General features: G+C 47.7%; 1 protein-coding gene across 3 annotated transcripts in view; it reads right to left on the reverse strand.

Annotated features, from left to right (window-relative positions):
• The window catches only part of LOC126526649 (protein 5NUC-like), a 152,875-nt gene that overhangs the window by 110,589 nt on the left and 17,244 nt on the right, over positions 1-25,042 (reverse strand). For all 3 annotated transcript variants that reach the window (XM_050174515.3, XM_055068330.1, XM_055068329.1), the window contains exon 2: positions 4,112-4,249. In XM_050174515.3, the coding sequence (XP_050030472.1) occupies positions 4,112-4,249 (138 nt within the window). The remainder of the gene's footprint in view (positions 1-4,111; positions 4,250-25,042) is intronic.

Here is a 25,042-nt window from a genome sequence, read left to right on the forward strand (position 1 = left end):
AAGTTGGTATTATCGACGCGCCTCTGGGCCAAGAAGGTTGGAGCGCCAGCTTCGCACTGGTGACGGGGGTCCTGGAAGTTCGGACGGGCCCGTGGCGCTGGCGACCCAGGGTGTAGCCGTCGATCTCGGCGATGTTCGAGCTAGGCTCCCGGGACTTGCTGCAGCCTCCCATGGCACTGCCGGGCACTGCAGGAATCGGATCCCCCTTCTTCGGCATACCAGCACGGACGATAGTCCCCGGGGCTTCGCGTCGGCACACGGAGAGGTAGCGGCGGAGCCTGGCGTTAGGCCTAGCCAGGCAGGCCTGTGTTACACGTCACCATAGTTCGGGATGCTGGCATTTGAGACGGAGGAGCTGGCCGGCTGATACCAAGGAAGTAAAACATGCGGAGTCGGCGGGAGCACCGACTGGCAGCAAGAGCCGATGCACATTGGACTTGGACATGCGTACCACGACTGAACCTCGTAAGAGCGTTCTGTTTTGTTAGCGTGCAGTCATATGCCAAGGTTGCGGGACTTTCGCGCGAAACGCGCCAAGGACGCACGTAGGTGAAGATAAGGACATTATTTAGGATAAGCAATTCAGTGTGGAGTTGTATCTTTGTCAGTTGAGTTTTGAATTCCATTTTTTAGTGTGTTTTATTTTGGGGTTGTTAATAGTAAAGTGTGTTTGCTGTGCCCGCCTGCGTCTCCCGACTATATCTCTCCCAACATTCGCACGGCCCCGAGATCAGTGTGACATAAGTTTTGACTGGTTGCCCAGGTGAACTCGGTTTGTTCGCAAAACATTTCCCGGATTTACTCATTCCATTCTCGTTTTTAGTGTTCCAATAACGGCTCCGGATTTTGACTTAAGGTCTCTTCGAGGTACTCAACACGAGCGCTGAAAGCCATTTCAGGCTTAAAAACAATTCAACTCTTTATGGGGGTGCAGATCTTTTGCTTCCATGAAAACGTCATGCCAATTTTTACATTTTAACCCACCATTGGCTCTCGCAAAACATTAGGCACATCTGCATGAAACTAGAGTTTTATCGGTTGATGCCGTTAGATTGCCTTAAATACTTCCGGCGGCCGCAACATTCGTTCGCCACTACGGTTAGTCCTCATTTTCTGGAAGCCGGGAGTCGCATTCACTAATAAATTATCCGAGAACACATAAAATGTTCAATCACTGTATTTTGGACATATATTCAGTATAGAGAAGTTAAAAGACTGGTCTTTTCGCAATACCGAAGATAACGTTATGCTCTCGAAAGCCTGACCTCATCATCATTATCATCACCGTCATCAGCCTATCTTATGTCCACTGCCAGGACGAAGGCCTCTCCCTGCGATCTCCTCTTACCCCTGTTCTGCGCCAACTGATTCCAACTAGCGCCCTCGAATTTCTTAATTTCATCGCCCCACCTAGTCTTCTGCCGTCCTCGACTGCGCTTCCCTTCTCTTGGTACCCATTCTGTAATCCTAATGGTCCAACGGCTATCTAACCAGCACATTGCATAACCTGCCCAGCTCATTTGTTTCTCTTATTGTCAATTAGAATATCGGCTATAGCCGTTATTTTTTAGCTGATATGCATAGCGATATATTTATGGATGAGTTTGTTCTCTGATACAAACAGTTCTCTTTCTGTATCTTAACGTTATGCCTAGGAATCTTCGTTCCATCGCTCTTTCCGCGGTCCTTAACTTGTTCTCAAGCTTCTTTATCAGTCTCGAAGTATCTGCCCCATATATCAGCATCGGTAAAACGCACTGATTGTAAACCTTCCTTTTCAATGATACTGGTCAGGTACGTTCTTTATTTCGCGAAATCCTCGGCCTGCCCCTGCAACTCTACGTCACCTGGCCGTCGGCCCGGTACCCCCACACTGGTAAACTTCCAGTCAGGAGTTGACGATGCCTCCCGTATGCGATCCAACCCATTTTTATTCCTCTATGAATTTCCATCTCATCATCAGGATTACCTGTGATTATTTGACCTAGGTAAACGTAATCATTTACAAACACTAGAGGCTGACAGGCGATCCTGAACTCTTGTTCCCTTGCCCTGCTATTCGTTATTATCTTTGTCTTCTGCATCATAGTATTCAACCCAACACTTACACTCTCTATGTTAAGGTCTTCAATCATTTCTTGTAACTCATCTGCAATGTTGCTGAAAAGAACAATGTCGGTGGCAAACCGAAGGTTGCTGAGATATTCCCCGTCCATCGTTATTCCTAAGCCTTCCCAGTTTAATAGCTTGAATACTTCTTCCAAGCACGCAGCGAATAGCATTGGAGAGGCTGTGTCTCCCTGTCTGACCCCTTTCTTCATAGGCCATCATCATCATCATGATCATCGTGATCATCATCAGCTTGGTTACGCCCACTGCAGGGCAAAGGCCTCTCCCATACTTCTCCAACTGCCCCGCTCATGTACTAATTGTGGCCATGTTGTCCCTGCAAACTTCCTAATCTATCTGCCCACCTGACTTTCTGCCGCCCGCTGCTACGCTTCCCTTCCCTTGGAATCCAGTCCGTAACCCTTAATGACCACCAATTACCTTCCGTCCTCATTACATGTCCGGCCCATGCCCATTTCTTTTTCATGATTTCAACTAAGAGGTCATTAACTCGCCTTTGTTCCCTCACCCAATCTGCTCTTTTCTTATCCCTTAACGTTAAACCTATCATTCTTCTTTCCATAGCTCGTTGCGTCGTCCTCAATTTAAGTAAAACCCTTGTCGTAAGCCTCCAGGTTTCTGCCCCGTACGTGAGTACTGGTAAGACACTTTTGTCTTGAGGGATAATGGCAACCTGCTGTTCATGACCTCAGAATGCCTGCCAAACACACCCCACCCCATCCTTATTTTTCTGATTATGTCAGCCTCATCATCCGGATGCCTCGCTACTTATTGTAAACCGCTGTTCCCTTCCGAGACTGTTAAACATAACTTTAGTTTTCTGCAGTTGGGAACTTTCATTCTTTGTCGTTTCTTTATTATGTACCTTGTTACTTGGGAGAGCTTGCCTACTGGTTGCCTTCGTGCCTTGCCTCCCACTTCACTTGCTGTCTCAGAAGCTAGCCAAGTTACACTTTTATTCATTAGATCTATGCCATCTTTGTCTCTCTTTTCTAAGGCTGTATATTTTTTTCTGAGTACCAGGCTGAATTGATCTGCTTTTACCCTTATTGCTGCTAGGTTGACCTGTTTCTTCTTGACAAATTTTACTGTCTCTCTCTCTTCAAATTGAGGTGAATCGTAGCGCTCACTAACCTATGATCACTGCACTTTACCCTCCCTATTACTATGCTGTGATCGGTAGAAACTATGAAATGAATTTCATTTCTTGTTTCACAATTAGGGGTTTTCCATGTTCACTTTCTGTTCCTACGCTTCCTGAAAAAGGTGTTCATTGTTCGCAGATTTTTTTCTTTCTGCGAATTCCACCAGCATGTCTTCTCTAGCGTTCCTAGAATCGACGCCATAGTTACCAATCGCTTGTTCACCATCCTGTTTTCCCCCTCCCTTGCATTGAAGTCGCCCATTAATACAGTATACTGAGTTTGTACATTTCTCGTCGCTAATTCAACATCTTCATAAAACTGATCTACTGCATCGTCAACATGACGGAACGTTGAAGCGTAGGCTTGTACTACCTTGAATCTATACTTCTTTTTTAGTTTGATTACGACTAGTGCTACCCTCTTATTAATGCTGTAGAATTCATCAATGTTTCCCGCTGGGCCCGTATTACGAGTCCTATCCCGTATTGCTTCTCATCTGGGAGACCTCTATAGCAGAGGACATGGCCGTTAGTCAGCACTGTATACGATTCCCCAGTTCTATTCTCACTAAGGCCAATGATATCCCAAACAATGCCAGATAGTTCCTCAAATAGTACTGATAAGCCTCACTAGCCTCACTCGACAGAGTTCGGGTGTTATAGTTTGCCAGGGTCAGTTTCCATTGGCGGCCTGTCCGGATCCAGAGACTCTTAGCAACCTCTGGTGCGTTACAGTTCTGACCGCCGGCTTGGTCAGGTGCTCCACAGCTGCTGGGGTCTGTGGGCCTGATCTCAGTTTGACCTTATTGCCAGCGTATTTTGAATACAGGTACTTACCACAGTGTCATATGACATGTTTGCCATTACAGCAGACACAATGTTGTATTTCAGTATAGAGTACCATAGCGTCCCTTGGAAGAAATCCCCTGCGTTGAGGAAGAGGGGGTTTTGGGTTTCATTCTTCAGGCTCCTCACCTGCACGGAAAAGCATTCAAGTTGAGTAGGTTGTTGTCAATAGTTTATGTTACACAGGAGGTACCAGGTCATTGTGGCATTAGAACCTGTTGAGCTAGGGCTATTTTAGTACATCACACACCAGTTGATCAGGAAGAGAAACGTGCAAATCTTCCTGTTATTTTATTTACTTGTAAACGCTCCTGTCTCCGATTACGACATGACAGGAGTAGGTTAGTACACTAAAACTATATACAGTCAACATGTCACATGTAGAGGCAGCTTGGTTACTAAACGCTCATGTGGCAACTGCCGCCTACAAGTAGGTAGGTTACTCCACATTTTAATGGTAAACGGCAAGAACAATATTTGAATCTATGTAAGAGAGATTTAAAAGTATTAAAATCATAAGTTGTTCATGTTCAACGCGCTGGGTATCTTGCAAATATCACAAATAAATGAACAATAACAACAGCATGTAGATTTTTGTGATACAATATATCTCTTTTTCACGTGGTCATATGTTCGAGCAGCTCAGGTGACAACAGGCCAGCATGTGTAGAAGAGAAAAATCGCGATCATATTGATAAAAAGTCAATTTCGCCCGATAGGCGAAGCATTGAGTGCGATATCATTAGACAGTCACACGAATTAAGATGAGTCATTTCATGAGCTGCATAAACTTTGGTAAGGATTTCCTTACTAACTATACTGAGCACGTTGTCACGCGCGCCGAGGCAAACATTAACACATTTACTACATGACCGCGGAAACTTGGTGTCAGGACAGTGGCGTCATCAAGAATGGTAGCAGCGGCCCCTTTGTGCCCAGTCACGCTCCAACTCGAACTAGGCGCGCGAGGACACAGTGCACCCGAAGCCATCAGCCATCTCAGGTCGTCTGGCCTTCGAAACCATCGCAGACTGCCTCCTAAATAGGACGCGCGCTGCTGTGCTGAACCACCGCAGGTATAGTAGAAGAGGAAATGCACGCTAACCTGCCAATTTCCGCCCCCGTCCTAGCGTGTGCCACTTGCCCGCTGCCCATGTGCGCGCGTGAGAACACGGCGCGCACATTCGCCGCCTTCCTCTCTTGCAAGCGCAAGAAGACAACGGCTCATCAAGCCACCACCTTTCTCGGCTCAATCGTCGCAAGCTTTCGCTCGCCCCTACAGGACACGGTGCCCCGCCACGACAATATCGCACTTGCACATTATACGAAACATCATGCCGACGACGACGGCGGCAGTTTGCCCGGAGTGTAAATAAAATTGCTGTCGCCATAAAATGTCAGAGCTTTCCTGAGCACAGCCCCTAGCTTTTATACGTCAAGTTTGCACTGGAGTGTTCAGACGACAGATGTACATTCTAGAGCGAGCCTAGATCACGCAGGATTTCTAAGTAGCTTCTTTCCATTCGTTGGTTGCTGTCTTTCGTGCCTTTCTTAAATAGGTAAGTTATGGTGCCCCCGAATACTCGTACTCGTACTCGTACTCGTACCAAAATAGGTTAGACTAAAAAGTTACTTCCGGATACATGAAATCAATGCACGAAGTGAGACTGCTCGTGTGATTAATGTAGGTGAGTTCCAGTGGCTATAATGTGTTTTTGCAGGTAACAGGTACAATTTCTGTGAGTTAAGTTCCATTTTCCAGGTTTTACTCTAGCTGCAAAATGAATGCGGCACGTCATTCAAGATGTCCTGATAATATCCATTGGTAGTTTTGCAGTACAAAACACAGTCTTCTGCAGGTAAATGGAGATTGATCGCAGTGTTAGCAACAACACTCCCTACGTAATTAATTTAAATTGAACGTCGCAATTGAACCAGAAAGTCGAACCATGGATTGCAGGAGCAAATGCGTGGACAGTTACACGAAGTAAGGATAGCATTGTCTGCCCTATAAACTTACACGCATTTGATCACTATCTAAACTAAGAAACATGGAGTCAGCGCGCATAGGCAAAAATGAACACATCATACTCCACGACCGCGCACACTCGCTGTCAAAACGCTGGCGTGAGTGAGCGCAGCAGCAACAGTGAGCGAAGTGACGTTCGTACTGTGTGTCTCTTCAACGCAAAAGCAGCGACGAGAACGCAGCACGCACAAAAGTACAAACCGCTGTCGCACCTGGACTTAGGCCGCGCAATGTTCAGTTGCTGCCAGAGTACAACATCGCACCCTTTTTCCTCCCTCTCGTCCGCCCGGCTACATGCGTGCGATGGAAGGTGGCGTGTACTACGCTTTATATAGTACATAGTATATATAGTATATAACGGCGGACAGGCCGCCAATGGAATCTGAACCTGGCAACGTTTAACGTTAGAACTTTATCTAGTGAGGTGAGTCTAGCAGTGTTATTGGAGGAATTAGAGGGTAGTAAATGGGATATAACAGGGCTCAGTGAGGTCAGGAGGACAAAAGAAGCATATACAGTGCTAAAAAGCAGGCACGTCCTGTGCTACCGGGGCTTAGCGGAGAGACGAGAACTAGGAGTCGGATTCCTGATTAATAAGGATATAGCTGGTAATAGCTGGTAATATACAGGAATTCTATAGCATTAACGAGAGGGGTGGCAGGTCTCGTTGTGAAACTTAATAAGAGGTAAAAATTGAAGGTCGTACAGGTCTACGCCCCTACATCCACTAATGATGACCAGGAAGTCGAAAGCTTCTATGAAGACGTGGAATCGGCGATGGGTAAAGTCCAAACAAAATACTCTATACTGATGGGCGACTTCAATCCCAAGTTGGGCAAGAAGCAGGCTGGAGACAATTCAATGCGAGAAGATGGCATAGGCTCTAGGAATAGCAGCGGAGAGTTATTGGTACAGTTTGCAGAACAGAATAATATGCGGATAATGAACACCTTCTTCCGAAAGCGGGATAGCCGAAAGTGGACGTGGAGGAGCCCGAATGGCGAGACCAGAAATGAAATAGACTTCATACTCTGCGCTAACCCTGGCTTCATACAAGATGTGGACGTGCTCGGCAAGGTGCGCTGCAGTGACCACAGGATGGTAAGAACTTGAATTAGCCGAAACTTGAGGAGGGAACGGAAGAAACTGGGACATAAAAAGCCAATCAATGATTGAGTGGTAAGAGACAAACTAGAGCAATTACAGATCAAGTTACAAAACAGGTATTCGGCATTAACTCAGGAAGAGGACCTTAGTGATGAAGCAATGAAAGACAATCTTATGGGCGTCATTAAAGAGTGTGCAATAGAAGTCGGTGGTAACTCCGTTAGACAGGATACCAGTAAGCTATCGCAGGAGTCGAAAGATCTTATCAAAAATCGCCAATGTGTGAACGCATCTAACCCTACAGCTAGAATAGAACTGGCAGAACTTTCCAAGGTAACCAACAAGCATAAGACAGCTGACATAAGGAAGTATAATAAGGATAGAATTCAACATGCTCTCAGGAACGGAGCAAGCCTAAAAGCAGTGAAGACGAAACTAGAAATAGGCAAGAACTAGATGTATGCGCTAAGAGACAAAGCCCGCAATAATATTACTAATATGGATGAGATAGTTGAAGTGGCTGAGGAGTTCTATAGAGATTTATACAGTACCAGTAGCACCCACGAGGATAATGTGAGTGAGAATAGTCTAGAGAAATTTGAAATCCCACAAGTAACCCCGAAAAATGTGAAGAACGCTTTGGTAGCTATGCCAAGGGGGAAGGCAGCTGGGAAGGATCGGGTAACAGCAGATTTGTTGAAGGATGATGAGCACATTGTTCTAGAAAAACTGGCCACCTTGTATACACAATGCCTCATGACCTCTAGCGTACCGGTATCTCGGAAGAACGCTAACATAATCCTAATCCATGAGGAAGGGGACGCCAAAGACTTGAAATATTCTAGACCGATCAGCTTATTGTCCGTTGCCTACAAAGTATTTCTTAAGGTAATCACAAATAGAATCAGGAACACCTCAGACTTCTGTCAACCAAAGAACCAGCAGGGTTCCGTAAAGGCTAGTCAACAATAGACCACATTCACACTATCAATCAGGTGATAGAGAAATGTGCTGAACATAAGCAACCCTTATATATAGCTTTCATTCATTACGAGAAAGCGTTTGATTCCGCCGAAACCTCAGCAATCATGGAGGCACTACGGAATCAGGGTGTAGACGAGGCATATGTAAAAATACTGGAAACAATTTCTATAGCGGCACCAGAGCCACCGTAGTCCTCCATAAAGAAAGCAACAAAATCCCAATAAAGAAAGGCGTCAGGCAGGGAGATACGATCTCTCCAATGCTATTCACAGCGTGTTTACAGGAGGTATTCAGAGACCTGGGTTGGGAAGAATTTTGGATAAAAGTTAAGGAGGATACTTTAGTAATTTGCGATTCGCTGATGCTATTGCTTTGCTTAGTAACTCAGGGGACCAATTGCAATGCATGCTCACTAACCTGGAGAAGCAAAGCAGAAGAGTGGGTCTAAAAATTATTCTGCAGAAAACTAAAGTAATGTTTAGCAGTCTCGGAAGAGAACAGCAATTTACAATAGGTAGCGAGGCACTGGAAGTGGTAAGGGAATACATCTACTTAGGGCAGGTAGTGACCGCGGATCCGGATCATGAGGCTGAAATAATCAGAAGAAAAAGAACGGGCTGGGGTTCGTTTGGCAGGCATTCTCAGAACATGAACAGCAGGTTGCCACTATCCCTCGCGATTAAAGTATATAACAGCTGTGTCTTACCAGTATTCACTTTCGGCGCAGAAACCTGGAGGCTTACGAAAAGGGTTCTACTCAAATTGAGGACGACGCAACGAGCTATGGAAAGAAGAATGATGGGTGTAACTTTAAGGGATAAGAAAAGGGCAGATTGGGTGAGGGAACAAACGCGAGTTAATAACATCGTAGTTGAAATCAAGAAAAAGAAATGGGCATGGGCAGGACTTGTAATGAGGAGGGAAGATAACCGATGGTCATTATGGTTTACGGACTGGATTCCAAGGGAAGGGAAGCGTAGCAGGGGGCGGCAGAAAGTTAGGTGGGCGGATGAGATTAAGAAGTTTGCAGGGACAACATGGCCACAATTAGTACATGACCGGGGTAGTTGGAGAAGTATGGGAGAGGCCTTTGCCCTGCAGTGGGCGTAAGCAGGCTGATGATGATGATATATAGTATAGTATAGTATAATACCCAGTATAGTAAGTATTGTATAGTATAGCAGCAAGAGCTTGGTGGCGCAACCCATCGCCCCGTTCCAAAGGGGACGCTCATAACATCCATCCAACATCCATCCATCCATCCATCTCCCTTCCGCGCGGAAGATTAAGCCGCGATCGCCGGCTCGCTTCGCACCCTTTCACTCGCACCACAACAGACGGCGCGCGACAGTTTTAGCGCAGTTGTACTTTATACGGCAGAAGCACGGTTACGACACTGCCGCAAATTTACACCCGCAGAGATAGGCAATACACTTGGTCGCTGCAATATTAGCTTTTTGCATGTTTCAGCTATCCGCCACGAGGTGGCTGCACCATGAAAGCCGCCCACATTTACGCCTCCGCCCCTACGCCCCAACGCCCAGTCCGCCTGCGTCTACCCGAATACCGGACAAGCTAAAGCTCTATATCGTCTCGCTGATACCTCGAAGTTATGGTATCGAGAGACAACGCCGTTGCCTGAGTGGTGCGGAAGCCGATGTCTTCCTTTGATTTTAGTTCCGTTGGCGGAGGGCGAAGTGAACAGATGCGTTTGTGTAACCGTTCACCTTAAAATCACAGATTACTGTGTTTCTTCCTTCTGAAGGTGCGCAGGCGAGCACATTCTTTCGGCTCTCTTGATAACGCTTCGAACTACAGGAAACTTGGGACAAGTACGGCGATTAGAATTAAAGTGGAGATATCGTCCTGCATGTGTCGGTTTTCTGTATACGGAAAAGGAGACGCTTGGTCTCTTTCTTTGCTCCAGGACATCTAAAAAAGGAATAGAACCAGGATTTTCCTGTTAACACTGTAACCTGTATGGCCGATTTTGTAATGGAGTTCAGATGCGCGACCAAATTGTCCATCTCGGATGATTTCACCACGCAAAAGCAATCGGTCATCTAGCAAACAAACACTTTTGGCGTGGTAGTGAAATTGCAAAGCGACCGCAAGTAACTGGTCGGAAAACAGAATTCGAATAACCGGCAGGATGTGATCAATAGAAAGGGGAGTGTGGCCTTGCAGTGTAGAGTCGAGCCTGAGTGCACAGTGCGCCTGTTCCTTGTCCCCGAAATGCCAGAAGGAAGAAAAGAGCACAGTTTTCCCTGAGCTTCGGATTGAACGGTTACACTAACTCATTTATTCACTGCGCCCTCCACCGACGGAACGAGAATGACAGGAAGACGGCGGCTAGGAAACCACCACCGCAACGGCGCCTTGTTTGATGCCATACGTTCGAAGTGTCACCGAGACTTTAGCTTGTCAGCTAAAGTTCCTGAAAATAATTTGTCAATACAAGAATAATATTCACCAAATAAAGAGGGATCGCAGTGCTGTGGAAGAACACAGAGAGCTCTTGAATTCGAAAGCATTATTTGCCCAAGGAAGCGAGAAATCCCGCGAGTGTCCGACGTTATCATCTGATGGTAAAAGAAGCACGTGGCCAAGTGATGACGTCACGTTACCGGAGCTGGCCCTGCTGATGCTCCTACTGCGAAATCCCACGATTAATCGCAGTAAAGTAAGCTAAATAAAGTTGGAACAGGAGTTTTACGGTGAATTAAGAAGAAGCAACATGGATGAAGGCGAAATAAATTGGTACAAAGTTGAGCAAGGGGGAGAAAAGTGCAATGAAGTGAATTGATTTGAAATCAGGTTGGTAAAAATTAGACCAAGATATATTAAGGTTAATTAAGGTGCAGGGGTGAAGGACACGTCACTGCTTATGACGTTACGTAGAATGGGCGCAACCAATTCATTAGAGAAGACATTATGCTTTCGCATTCATATCACGGAAGGATATTTAACTAACTCAATTTTTTTTTCACTGGATTAGCCACAAAGCGCTATCGTATTGTCGAGAGAAAACCAACGGTGGTGGCTCCTGTTAGAAACCGGGCACATCTTGAAGAAACCGAGTAACATCAAGCGTTCGTCAGGGACCCTTCCCGATGTTTACGCTCAAGGTCTACGCAACATGTCTGCGCGCCTGCATGCGCTGTTACAATCGCACCGCTGGCACGAGTTGTTGGAACCTCAGTGCTGACGCCCGTTATTGCAAATGGGTCGCAAGCCCCAAGGGTAGCGTTGGCCTGGCGGCCTGGGGCACAACTGGAAGCATCCGAAGGTCCCGGCAAAGCATGAGTCGACTGGTAACAGAACAACTGGTTTATTCTAACATCGCAAAAGAGCGGGCGGTCAGGTCGACCGAAGTGAGAGACGGGAGAGCACGTAACTCGACAGAAGAAATCGGAGCCTCTCTCGGCGTCAGGGGGCAGCGCTCTTATACTCTCGGCGTCGCGGGCAAGAAGGAAGGTCACGGGATGAGACCACGTGACGGCGGAGCACGGACGAGCTGAGAGGCATGTTGAGACGAGTGTGGTGACTCAGCCGCCGAGCAGGCGCCGATCAGACCTCCTCGCTTCACACTTGGGGAGCTTCTCTCCCCGGCTGCCGCGCTTTGACAAGCGTGGGCACACACACACACACGCACACACGAAGACACGTGGCACTGAAACACGCCTGGACGCGCTTGGCGGGGAGGCTTTGCGGGAGCTCCGAACGGGCCAAAATGTCCGCCGCTTTGAACGAAGCCCCGGCGTCCGTTGCATCCGCGCCGGCTATACCGCGCGTCGTAGGCGAAACGTAACAGCGCGCCTGTTAAAGCGCCAAAAACGCATATATACTCACTACTACGCCTTACGCCATGTCCCAGCTGACGAAGGAGCCAGTGCGGCAACGAAAGGTCGGGTTTTCAAAATAAATTTTGGTTGGAGCTTCCCTTCTCCCTAATTCATTGAGGTATTGAGATGTGCTTATAAGTTATGTTTTTCTGAAGTGTCTCAGTGTATTCTACGCACTTTCTGACGGCTATGTATGTACGTATGTATGTATGTGTGTATGTATGTATGTATGTATGTATGTATGTATGTATGTATGTATGTATGTATGTATGTATGTATGTATGTATGTATGTATGTATGTATGTATGTATGTATGTATGTATGTATGTATCGATCTATTTCTGTACCTTTGCATCTGTGCATCTATCAATGAATGTGTCGCAGCGTCGATGTGCCGACTCACAGACGATGACGAAGTACGCGACGATGCGAGAACTTTGGCGTTGGAAAAATAAGGTTGTTGGTTCTTGCCTTTCAACGTGCAACTACTCTTTTCCTGTTCTACCTCAGCGGTGACTCCGGACCGTGGAGCACTATGTTCCACAAGCTTCGACCGGGCCACTGCCAAGCACCGATTCAACCGAATTCCCGACCCCGTCAAAGAATCACTTCGCTGTACGACTACCTGCGCTCGGCCCTGACTATCGGAACATTTATTTTATTCAAGGAGATTCACACTTTCAAGTGTCTAGTGTCGCATCACAGCAAGCAAGGTACGGCTACCTACTCGTCGCGCCCTACCCAATGACCTTGACGTCGAGTTTGCGACATGGTAGCTGCGCCACCAAGCCACACGCCGTACGGCACGCTTAAGAAGGCCATCCTTGTACGCACTACGATTCACGAATAGAAGTGGCTGCAAGTGCTCCTAGTTTGAACTGATCTTGGTTATCGACATCCATTACAACTCGTAAGACAGATACAAGCACTTCTGAACACTCTGGACTCATGTTTCGACGACAGTCTACTAAACAAACAGTTTATCTAGCGCCTACCACCCATTGCTCAAATGGTTTTCACATCTGCATAGGAGCAGAACCTGTCCGGTCTGGCTGCCTTCGGCGACAAGGTATGCGAAATGGCATTTTCCTAGCTATCCGTAGCTGCTTCAAGTTCGGAGGCGCACACTTCTTGCACCCTTGCAGCGGCATTGCCCTCCAACCAATTCTCCACTCCAAAACCTACCTCGACAATGCAAGATGACATCGCTGAGATTCCCGCCGACATTCAGTGGCTCACATATTTTGTGGCAAGCAACTCCACCAAACGGACATCTCAGTGAGGCACTTTGGAGACAGACAACGCTTCGGGTAATCTGCTAATCATTCACAAAGACCCTTCCGCCGTCCATCTACAGCTAGACACTCTTCGGAGTCATTGCCGCCTTGCTGGTATCACCAACGCCTTGGACAGTGCGCCCGGCGTTGCACGCAACCATGCTGTTGACCGGGAAACGCCGTCGCGAACAACTAAGGGTGACGAGTGACTCCCGCTTGTCTGCCGTATTGTATTGTCGTCTATTCTTCCTTCAAGCCTCAATCAGCGGACCAGTCTCTCGTCAACACAGGAACAGAGGTGAGCGCACGTGCTGTCTGCCCGTGGGACATACAGAAACTGTTGGCCAATCACGCAACTGAAAGCCGTCAAATGCAGGTGGATCCACCATTCAAGTGGATTTTTGGTTGTCAGTAACGCAACACTAGGTGTGACTTTCTTGTTAACTACGACTTCCTAGTCATCATGGCAAAGAAAGAGATACTAGGTTCCACAACTTGACCAAAAGTGGCTGGCAACGTTTCCACCATAGCACCGCTCGCGTTAACGCTTCGGCATGCAATTCAAGAGCCCTACGCCACATGGCGAATTTTCATCCCCTTCTGCTTCACCTGAATTGACTAAACCGGTATGCTATAAAGTCGAACATCACATCATCACTCGAGGCCCACCCTGTCACGCATCGCCTCGTCACCTGGTACGAGAGAAGTTACCTATAGGCAAACACATGGTCAAGCATATGCGGGAGATAGGTAGGACTCGTCCATCATGCAGCGTATGGTCGTCACTACTTCATCTGGTACCAAGGACAATCGGAGATTGGCGTCTATGCAAGAATTATTGTTCCCTGAAGGGAGCAACAATGCCTGATATATACCCACTGCAAGACATCCACGACTTTACTTCTGGTCTCTACGGAGCGAAAACTTTTTCCAGAGTTATATGGCAATGGCATATCATCAGATCCCTATTACTAAAGAAGGAATTGCTACGTTGCAGAAGTCACGTATAAAGTTGTAATTACAATATTTACACCAGAGACAACGGAGGAGAAGGAGCAGGAAAGAAAATTATTCTTGTCCTGTACAAGGTGTTGCCACCTGCCTGGCTATTCCCATGTTGAGACCGGGAGGTCAAGCCTCCTAGCCCTATCACGGGCGTACTGGACAGCCAGGACTTGAGGGATATGATCTGGAGATCTGATCATTCCTAAAAACCGATTCCGGGAAATGCCAGGGCCGAGCGACCCACACTCCCAGAGCAAATATTCAAACGTACATATCTCCTTCTTGCATGCTTTGCATATAATATTCATGTCTCCAATGTCATACCATTCTTTTATTTGTGCAGGTGAATAATAAGACTCTGTTTGTAATTGCCTAAGTGTAACTGCTTGTGCTCTGCTTAGCCTATAGTGAGGGGGTGGAAACTCCCTCCTTCCCATGTAGTAATGTTTTGTAATTTCATTGTATGTAATGAGCATATCTCTCTGTAAGTTCTCCAATCCAGCAGAATCAAAACCATATGTAAAAGCGGCCCGGTCTGTAAGGTCGCGGGCGACGCTGTTGGCCGATTCATTTGGATTGACAGGAATCCCATCAAGTAAACCTTGGTGCGCCGGGAACCAATAAATGTAACGTGTAACATTTGTTTGCCTTTTGTTAATTATTCTCGCAGCCTGTGGGGCAATCTTTCCGCTCTTGAAAGCTCTAATAGCTGTTTTCGAGTCGCTATATATTTCTGTGAATCTATCGTCTGTTAGTGCCAATGCAATGGCAACTTGTTCAGCGACTTCAGGTTTGCTAGTGCAGACCGTGGCGCAGTTGGTGCAATTGCCCTGATGATCCACGACCGCCGCCGCGAACTTAGTTCGATCCGTGTACGCAGCCGAATCAACAAAGCAGGCTCCTCTGCCCCGTTTATCCATTTTCTTGATTAACGCCCTCGCTCGTGCAACTCTCCTGTTGATGATATGTTTTCGATGCATATTCCTGCGCAGCGGTGCGACAATTATGTTGTCTGCGAATTCTTGATTACCTTAGTGATTGTGCAGGATCCGTAATGGAGTTGATCATGATCTTTCCAGGATTGATCTTCCCGTGCTGGTTACAGATAGTCTCGCTATTTGTGATGTTTCTTCAGCCTCCGCGATCTCCATGGTCATGCTGTGTATTCCTAACTTGAGCAATCTTGCAGTGCTGGTTCGAATTGGTAGCCCCAATGCGCTTTTAACAACCTTCTTGATCGCTGCGTCAAGCTTCTTGAGTTGAACCTGCATCCAATTGTATATGACAGTGGCGTATGAAATATGACAGATTACGAAAGAGTTGATTAAGCTGATGAGGTTATCTTCTTTCATGTCCGTGTGTCTTCCTGTCAGGCGTCTGATCATCCTGCACGCGTTATCCGTTTTAAGGGTGATTTTCTTGACCTCCGTATGGTTACCACAGTTTGCATCAATGAAACAGCCTAGTACCCTGATCACGTTGGCTCTGGGTATATTGGCACCATTTTCTGTAAGTAGGTGTATATTGCTTTCGATAGAGGTTTCCAGCCGTTAGGTCTGCCCCCTTTTTCACGTCTATAAAGCAGCAAAACCGATTTATGTGGGAAACACCTGAGTCCCGTGGGTCTCAGGTATTCTTCCACCGTCTTTATCGATTCAGTCAGTGCGTCCTGTATCTGCCCTTCACTGCCACCAGCACACCATACAGTGAGATCATCAGCATATATGGTATGGTCAATGCCCTTAATGTTGCCCAGCTTTCTGGACAGACCAATCATACACAGGATGAAAAGGACGGGAGAGATCACCGATTCTTGGGAGAGAGAACGATGCACAAACAAGATGGCTATCGAGAGCAATTCCAACCTCTACACGTCAAATTGTCTTCTGACGCGCGCCAGTCTTGGTTGCGCCGAAACATAACCCCGTCTAACTATAAGGGAGGTGAACTCGCGGCAATGTAAGGCTTCAGCCGGGACAGATGCACAACGTGCATGGGGACACGCGAGTTCAGCGGAGCGATCTCGTAGTTGACATCGCCAAGCTGACGCAATATCGTGTAGGTGCTTGTGTAGCGCAGCTGAAGCATTTCAGACAAGCCGAGGCGGCGACATGGTGTCCATAGGAGGAAAACGGATCCATGAGGAAGTGGAACGTCCCGATGTCGGCTGTACTACCAGATTTTCTGCGCGGCCTGGCACTGAATGAGCCGGCAGGCGGCAATCTCGCGTGCCGTGCGAGCCAGGGCGGAGGCCGCTTGAGCATATTCTGTGGTTGGGCTCGTCGAGGAAGGAATCAGCGCGTCAAAGGGCGAAGAAGGATGGCGGCAGAACAGAAGGTGAAAGGGCCAAATGCAACCGGTTTCGTGACGGGACAAATTATTGGTAAATGTTATAGGTAAATCACTGTGACGTCAGTAACGTGAATCGACAACATTTCTGCCAACGTGCAATTGAGGCGCTCCGTCAGTCTGCAACTACACGGGACATGAAGGTTCAACCGCGTTCAGTGAGAAGCTGCCGGGGTGTGCCGTGGTGGAGGATGGCGTCAGGTAAAAGCAAATCTGCCACCTCAGTTGCACAGCTTGTGTGCAAATCACGCGTGATCGCGTACTGGGTCACATATTCAGTCGCGAGAAGGACCCACTTATAGTCAAATTTCTTGGTCGGAAAAAGGCAGCGAAGATCAAGACCGACGCGAAAGAATGGTTATGAGGACACATCGATGTGGTGATCACAGCAGGTATTTTACGGCACTGGCAGAGCGTACAGGCTGCAACGTAGCGGTTCACAGAGTGGTACAGGCCTGGTGAACAAGCGGCACCGTACGCGGTCATAAGTACACGAAACGCGCAGGTGGCCTTCAATAAGCGCGTGAAGCAACGGCTCAAGAACTGATGGCCGGAGATGGCGTGGTACGAGTAAAAATTCCGGTCCTTCAGGGCGTAAGCTGCGACGGTAGAGAACATCGTCGCCGAGTATGAACATGCGCAGCGTGGGCTCCGAATGTCCAGAAACGAGACGGTCGATGAGAACACGTAATCACCATCACGCCGTAGTTCAGTGCAGCAATCATGCCGATGAGATATGGCCAGGATGCAAGAGTCGGTCTCATGCGCATCATATTCAGGGCGGTCGACAGCATATGCGGTAGTGGCTGTCTGACTTGTCACATATAAGGATATAAATTCCATAAAACGATTTATCTACAATATTCACACGAGGGGCAACGATGCACAAACAAGATGGCTGTCGAGAGTGATTACACCCTTTACAAATTAGATGATCGCCTTTTGACTGGCACCACTCTTGGTGGCGCCATAACAATATTATCAAAACCGCTATTACAACACCTTTTGGATTGTTTGAAGTTCTCCAAATTCCGTTTGGCCTCAAGACGCTGCGAAGACATCTAATGATTTATTGGCGTTGTCGTCCATGGACTACGGTTTGTATTCTCTTACATAGACAATAATCTGCTTGCTAGCTAAAGAATCTCATCGTGAAGACCTACGGTCGCTCTTCAACGGACTTGAAGAACATGTTATATTTTTTTTTTAAATCGGGCAAATGCCAGCTCTGTGGGCCTTCACTTCAGACGCAACCAAAAGTGGCGCCAGTCTACAATATTGTACCTACAATACAATGCAGTCTACAATACAATATAGAAAATCGTATAAGCAGGATGGCTTTCCAGACCGATTCCACCTCTACACGTCAAATCGTCATCTTCTGACTGGCGCAAACAAGAGTAGCGCAAGTCAGAAGAAGACATTTGACGTGTAGAGGTGGCATCGGTCTCGACAGCAATCCCGTTTACAGAATTTTGCGTGTATTGTCTTCAAATGAAATTTTTCTTTAGCTACCTGCTGCCGCCCAATATTAACCGATCCTCCTTAGTGCGTGCGAGCCATGCCAGAGGTTCATCATCATCATCGTTGTCTGTCTTGTAAAAATTGTGAATACATCTTTATGCGTGAATTCTGCAACGTAAGGAAGGAGGCGTGGATGCAGGAATGGTGGAGGTACGGTGCGGAGTACCCACGAGAAGGAACAACGAAGCTTCGCTGTGGTCATCACCTCGGGCTAGACAACGTGACGGACGAAGCAGCAACCGACATGGCGCAACCCGCATCAACGACGACAACCTCAACGGTTGTGCTGGCTCAGCTGCGGGATGAAGGAACGTCCAGCGCTACCGACCACCTCGACGTGGAAGATTGGATCGCCACGTATGAGCGTGTAAATTCCCACAACAAATGGTATCCGACGATTATTTTGGCTAACTTGGTCTTCTTCCGACAAGGTACGGCGAAGGAGTGGTATGAGAACCACGAGGAATAGCTTAATGACTAGTACACGTGCAAATAGAAGGTGAGGGACTAATGGGGCCGTCCCACCGGGGGGACAAACACCGCTAAGAAAGAACTAACGACCCGCGCCCAGACTACCAAAGAATCATGCGCGTCTTGCATCCACAAGGCGCTGGCTCTGTGCATGATGCCGACAGCAATATGGCTGAGTCAGACAAGGTAGGGCACTGTACTGGAGGTGATGGCTGACAATGTTTACAACATGTTCATATGCAAAAATTGTGAAACGGTATAGGACATCGCAAAAGAGGACCAAGGCTTTGAGCAGGCCATGAGCCGCTGGATTGCGACGCCATTCGAACTTCTGCCGAACACAGCTGCGACATCCTACTGTCACGATAGGGTAGGGGTGCAGTGACGATCATTATCATATGACCTGACGTGGATAGTGTGGCGAGAACTTGAAACCATAGCTCTTGTATCCCTTTTTTCCCGCTGCAGTGAACCGAACAACTCCCCTACAACACTGTTCGTGCAGGCAATAGTCCGCGAAGAACTCGTCCAGAAAATACCACACTATTCTCGTCGCGCACGCAATTTGATTACACAAGGTTCAGTAACAACAAACACAACAGACAGAGTCAGCGATAGCGCTCGAGTAAGTTCCAAATCGTGTCCTAGGCGGAGGGATTAATTTAAATTGCTAGCGGGTGGAATGCAGTCCGAGGATGAAATCAGTACACGTGTCACTCACAGGGGCTTCATAAGCACACGAACTGTTGTTGGAATGGTGAATTGTATGTATCATAATATTTTAGTGATATTGTTTTATTTACATCTCTCAGAATCTCGAACATCTTGTTTGCCGTACATGGACAATCTTTAATAAAGAGAAAATGAGACATCCACCCAAAAGCAGCTAAGTGCTACGAGAGAGAGAGAGAGAGAAAAGCTTTATTTGGTTCTTTCAAAGATTTAGCGTCTCGAGGTCTCCGTCGTCTTCTTGGGCGCCGGCGACTTGGAGCCTCTTCCGGCAAGGGTGGGCCCCTATTCCAGTGCTCCACTGAGCCTAGCTACCTCACTAGCGTGCTGCACTAAGGCCCTTTGGGCCGTGAGCTCGCAGCTGGTAAGCCGACTCTCCCATTGCTCCGCACTCGGGTTATTGTGTTGGTGGAATGATTGATTGTGTTTACATTCCCATGTGACGTGACATAGTGTGGGTGTCGCCCCGCACCATGGGCAGGTGTCTCTGTATTGTGTTGAGTACATTTTGTTGAAGATGTATAAATTTGGGAAGGCGTTTGTCTGCAATCTGCGCCAACTCGTTGCTTCCTCCTTCGTTAGAGCTTTGTGCGGTGGGGGATATTTGGCTCTCGTCCCTCTGTATAAGTTTAAGATTTCTGTGTATCCTCCTTCACAAGCGTGTGGGTGATACTCCGGGGCGTGCGACTGCTCTGCTCGGAACGTGGTCTCTCGAGCTAGGCTGTCTGCCCTTTTGTTACCCTCTATGCATGCGTGGGCCGGAATCCAGATTGACTTGTGCGTAACGTTCCTCTCGGCGAAGTTGGCTCCGCCAAGAATTCTGAGGGTGGCTTTGCTAATCCTGCCTCTCGTGTAATTTCTGCACGCTTCCTTCGAGTCTGTTAAGATGTTTAGAGGTCTGCCTGTCCTATATCCTTCTACTGCCGCCAGCGCCACGGCAATTTCTTCGGCCTCCGCTGTGCCGGCTCCCTTTGCCGTCGTACATGTGATCATATTCCCGTCGCCGTCCACCACCACCGGCGTGGCCGTGCGCTTCCCTTCTCGCGAGTACGTGGCAGCATCCGTGTATACAGTGTTGTCTAGTAACGCTAGCGTCTTTTCCACGTATTCGGCTCGCGCCTGGCTTCTGCTCTCGTGGAGGTTGGGGTCCATGTTCTTAGGTACTGGCCTAACGCTTATTGTTTTTCTTGGGCAGTCGGGCACGTCTGCGTATCTATATACGTGTCCGCTCGTGTCCCGTCCCAGCCTAGTCAGGAGCGCTCTCCCTGCAGGGGTGCTCTTCAGTCTGGCTTTTTGCGTTTCGAGCAGGGCTTCCGCCAGTTCGCTGAAAGTGTTGCTGATGCCCAGTTGGAGCAGTTTTTCGTATGACGTGTTTTTTTGGCAGATGGAGAGCCGTCTTGTATGCTTTGGTGAGTAGCGTGTCCGCCTGTGCCCTCTCTCGTTTGGTCATCGCGAGGTACGGTAGCGAGTAGATGACTCGGCTGACGACCAGGCTGCCGACGAGTTTGAGTGTGTCGTCCTCTTTCATGCCGTACCTTTTTTGGGAGAACCTGTTGATCATCCGGCCCACCTGCTCCGTCGCTTTTCTCAGCAGGCTGATGGTGTGGCTGCATTTTCTGCTGCCCTGTAGCCACATGCCCAGGATTCTGATCATGTTTTTTTCCGGGATGTTTTGACCGTCAAGCGTTACTTCCAGTGTTGCTTGGGTGGGGTGTCTACCTACTCTGAGTAGTTCGGATTTTTCTGTGGAGCACACGAGTCCCCTCTCTCTGGTGTACTTTTCGACACAGCGCGCAGCCTCTTGTAGCTTCTCTTGTTTTTCTCCTAGTGAACCTTGCGTGACCCAAACCGTGACGTCGTCCGCGTACATCGCGTGTTGGATGCCCTGGATCTCGCCGAGTCGTTTTGCCAGGCCGATCATCGCCACATTAAATAGCACGGGCGATATCACGGAGCCTTGGGGTGTGCCTTTACACGGTGTGGAGAAGGTGTTGCTTCTCAACTCCCCCAGCCCTACCGTTGCCGTTCTGTCGGTTAGGAAGTCCTTGACGTAGTCGTGTACTTTCCTTCCGCAGTTGGTGTTGTTGAGGCCCTACATTATGGCCGCGTGGCTGACGTTGTCGAAGGCGCCTTTGATGTCGAGCGCCATCACAACGTTTTCACCCACCTTGGGCATTATATCGAGTACCTCCTCTTTGAGTTGTAGGAGGACGTCCTGCGTTGATAGGTTGGCCCTGAAGCCATACATGCTGTCAGGGTACCACCTCCCTTTCTCCAGGTGCTGCTGGATCCTTCTGGTGACTATTCTCTCATACAGTTTTCCCAGGCACGGCGTGAGCCAGATCGGTCTGAGATTCTCGATCTGTAGTTTCTTGCCCGGCTTGGGTATCATGACCACGACGGCGTGTTTCCATTCCTCCGGTACCTTGCCCTCTTGCCAGAGCGTGTTCTGGTACGACGTCAGCTGATCGATTGCCTCGTCGCTTAGGATTCTTATGAGCGAGTTTCGAATCTTGTCCGCTCCCGCCGATGTATTCTTGGTGGCCGCTCTCACGGCTTCGGTGACCTCCTCTCTCGTGATGGGTTGGTCCATGTTCGGGTTTTCCTCACCGAGGTAATCTTCTTTGTAACCTTCAATTTGGTCTTTCCCGTAGCATTTTTCTCGGACTTCTTTCAGGAGCTGCTCTTCGGAACCTTCGTACTGGTGGACCAGTCTCTGGATCGACTTGCCGCTTTCGGACTTGTTCTTGCTAGGGTCCATTAGGTCCTTGAGGATGCGCCACGTTTTGGCCGTACTTAGGGTCCCGTTCAGCGAGTTGCTAAACTGTTGCCATCCCTGTCTGGTCAGCTGCGTTGCGTACTCCTCCGTCTGCCTAGTGATGTCCGCTATCTTCTTCTTTAGCTTCTTGTTTAGCTTTTGTCTTTTCCATCTCTTGGTGAGCCCGCGTCTAGCCTCCCAGACCCTGAGGAGCCGCTTGTCTACTTCCGGTGTTTGTTCGGTTCTGTGCACTTCTTGCGTGTACATTTCCTGAATTTGCTTGAGTTGTTGGCTCCACTCTTCTAGCGAGGTAATGTTACCCTTTAGCTGTAGATAGCGTGCTCTAAAGGCGTCCCAATCGGTCAGCCGAGCCGTACCAATTTTCCTCTTGACATTGTCTGCCACCGTGCTGACTCTTATTATGTGGTGGTCGCTGCCAAGGTTCTCGAGCAGGTTTTCCCATTCTGCCTGCTTGGCGCCCCTGATAAACGTTAGGTCGGGACACGTGTCTGGACTGACGCTGTTTCCCTGTCTAGTCGGCTGGTTTTCATCGGTTAGCAGCTCGCACCCGGTGTTTTCTGCCGCCATGCAGACGTCTCGTCCCTTCTTGTCTTCCTTTTTTATAGCCCCAGCGCGGCCTTTTAGCGTGTAAGTCTCCCGCTATGATTAGAGTGTTTTATCCCGCCAATTTCTTGGCCTCCGCGAAAAGTTTAATAAAGTTTCCTTTTGTCTGTTTAGGTGGACTGTACAAGTTTACTATGTAGGTACTTCTCGCCTTTCTTTTCTTTTTGGGAATCACCTCCGTGATCACGTGTTCTATCTGGGTGACTTCGATTACTTTATGCGCTATGGTTACTAATTTGTCACTTATGAGGGTCGCGGTGCGGCCACTCTCCTGGCACGTGTAGCCCCTGAGTGCTACGAAGAAAATCCATACGGGTTCCTCGAAAGCAAATTTTTGTTCAACTGCGAGGCTTTTCTTTCGAGGAACCCGTATGGTTTTCCTTCGCAGCACTTAGCTGCATTTGGGTGGGTGTCTCATTTTGCCTTTATTAATTACTTCGCTCCACCTTTCGGGTTTCCGCAGAACCATTATGGACATTATTTCAGTATGAGCACGTCCCACTGTGATTTCTACATAATACCTGAACGTGATATCGTCTCACCAAGATCCCTTAAGCGCACCAATTTGTTCTCCGAATGCGGACTGATATGTAGCGGATTCTTTATTAACTTATTTTTGCTTAAATTACCAACTTCGTATGGGCCACTCCACGTCAGTGTGACACTATAATGAAAGAATGGCAATGTTGTTTGATACGTGACGAACCTTTCTGTGCACCACTCATTAGCATGATTCGCTTGGCAAGCATCATAAATCACCTTCGTTCCCGTGACACAGCTACGTATACGTCCCACACTGTGCATCCGCTTGGTTTGGAGGCTTCATTTCAGCATATATATAGAAGCAAGCTATAGAAGATGGCAAGCATGCGTCTAGCGATCCTCGAGAAGCAAAATGTGGACAGAAGAAACAGAAGAGTTACTGCTTAGAGGGAAAGAAAAAAAAAAGCCGAGTGGAGCTCGTGTAAGAGAAAAATGCGCAAGTAAACGTTGCGTGCATAACGTGCCCAAAAGCGACAAAGGCGTATCAAAAATACACTCAAATGATGTAAAAGCACTCGAAACTCAACCAAAAATTGGCAAACAGTGAAAGGAATGATGACGGTAAAATATTCGAAGGGGTCGATGCACTCCGGGACATCCGAGAAGTTGTTTATGATAACTTCGTCGCGAAAGAAAACGTAGTTCAGACTCAAAGACATCCAGACGCAAAAGATATGAATAAGAGATGAACATTTACCGTTGAAAGTTCTTACTGTTAAAAAAGCTGTAAAATATCTCCCTAATAACACGGCTGCAGGAGCCGATGAAATCGGTACATATCTGATCAGACACCTCGGTACAAAGAGCAAAGTGCTGTTGACTAATGACATAGAGCAAGTCATTCAAACGAAAAAAATTGTCGTTGGTTGGCTTGAAAGCAAGATGAACTGTTTCAGTAAAGAGTGGAACACTAAGTCTAACAGAGTGTAACATTAAACGCCGTACAGTGATGAAGATAAACTTCACCTACAAAGGCAAATAGAAACAGGAAAAGACGACCTCGCACAGACCAATTACATCCACGTCTGTGACATATAGAATGGTAATGCAAGTCATCAGATTGTAACTGTGGAAATGCGGGAAGAAAAATGATGTGCCGGGGCAAATACAAAATGGGTTCACACTAGGCAGACGCGTAGACGAGAATATGTTTTGTACGAATTGAATGCATGGAGATTTCAGAAGCTCGGAACAGAGTTTTAAATAGCCTTTCTAGGTATTAAGGAAGCCTACGACAACGGAGACAGGGAACTCTTACAGGATATCGTTAACCATGAATGCCTAGATGAAGATTTCATGGAGCTGCTGGGCAAAACGAGAACAAGGTGAAAGCAGGAGTCAATGCTTCGACAAGTCGAGTTGTCTTCTTCAAGGCGACATATACTTTCTTCGCCACAGTATACATAAGTTGGTCTCTTCTAAAGGGGAGGGTGCGTAAGGCGTGTGGGTGTGGCAACGAGCGAAGGTGTGTCAGCGTCTCGAAATGAGAATAAAGGAGCGCTGTACACGAAACCAATTACCCGGCCCTCTGTCAAGCACGTGTCAACGCCCGCGTGTTAGCCGGCGTGTCAACGGCGTCTGACACGCCGGCTGGAAAAAAAGGAAAGAAAATAAAATATAATAATAATAATAATAATAATAATAATAATAATAATAATAATAATAATAATAATAATA

The sequence above is a fragment of the Dermacentor andersoni genome, chromosome 8 (assembly GCF_023375885.2).
Source record: "Dermacentor andersoni chromosome 8, qqDerAnde1_hic_scaffold, whole genome shotgun sequence".
Taxonomy (NCBI): Eukaryota; Metazoa; Arthropoda; class Arachnida; order Ixodida; family Ixodidae; genus Dermacentor; species Dermacentor andersoni.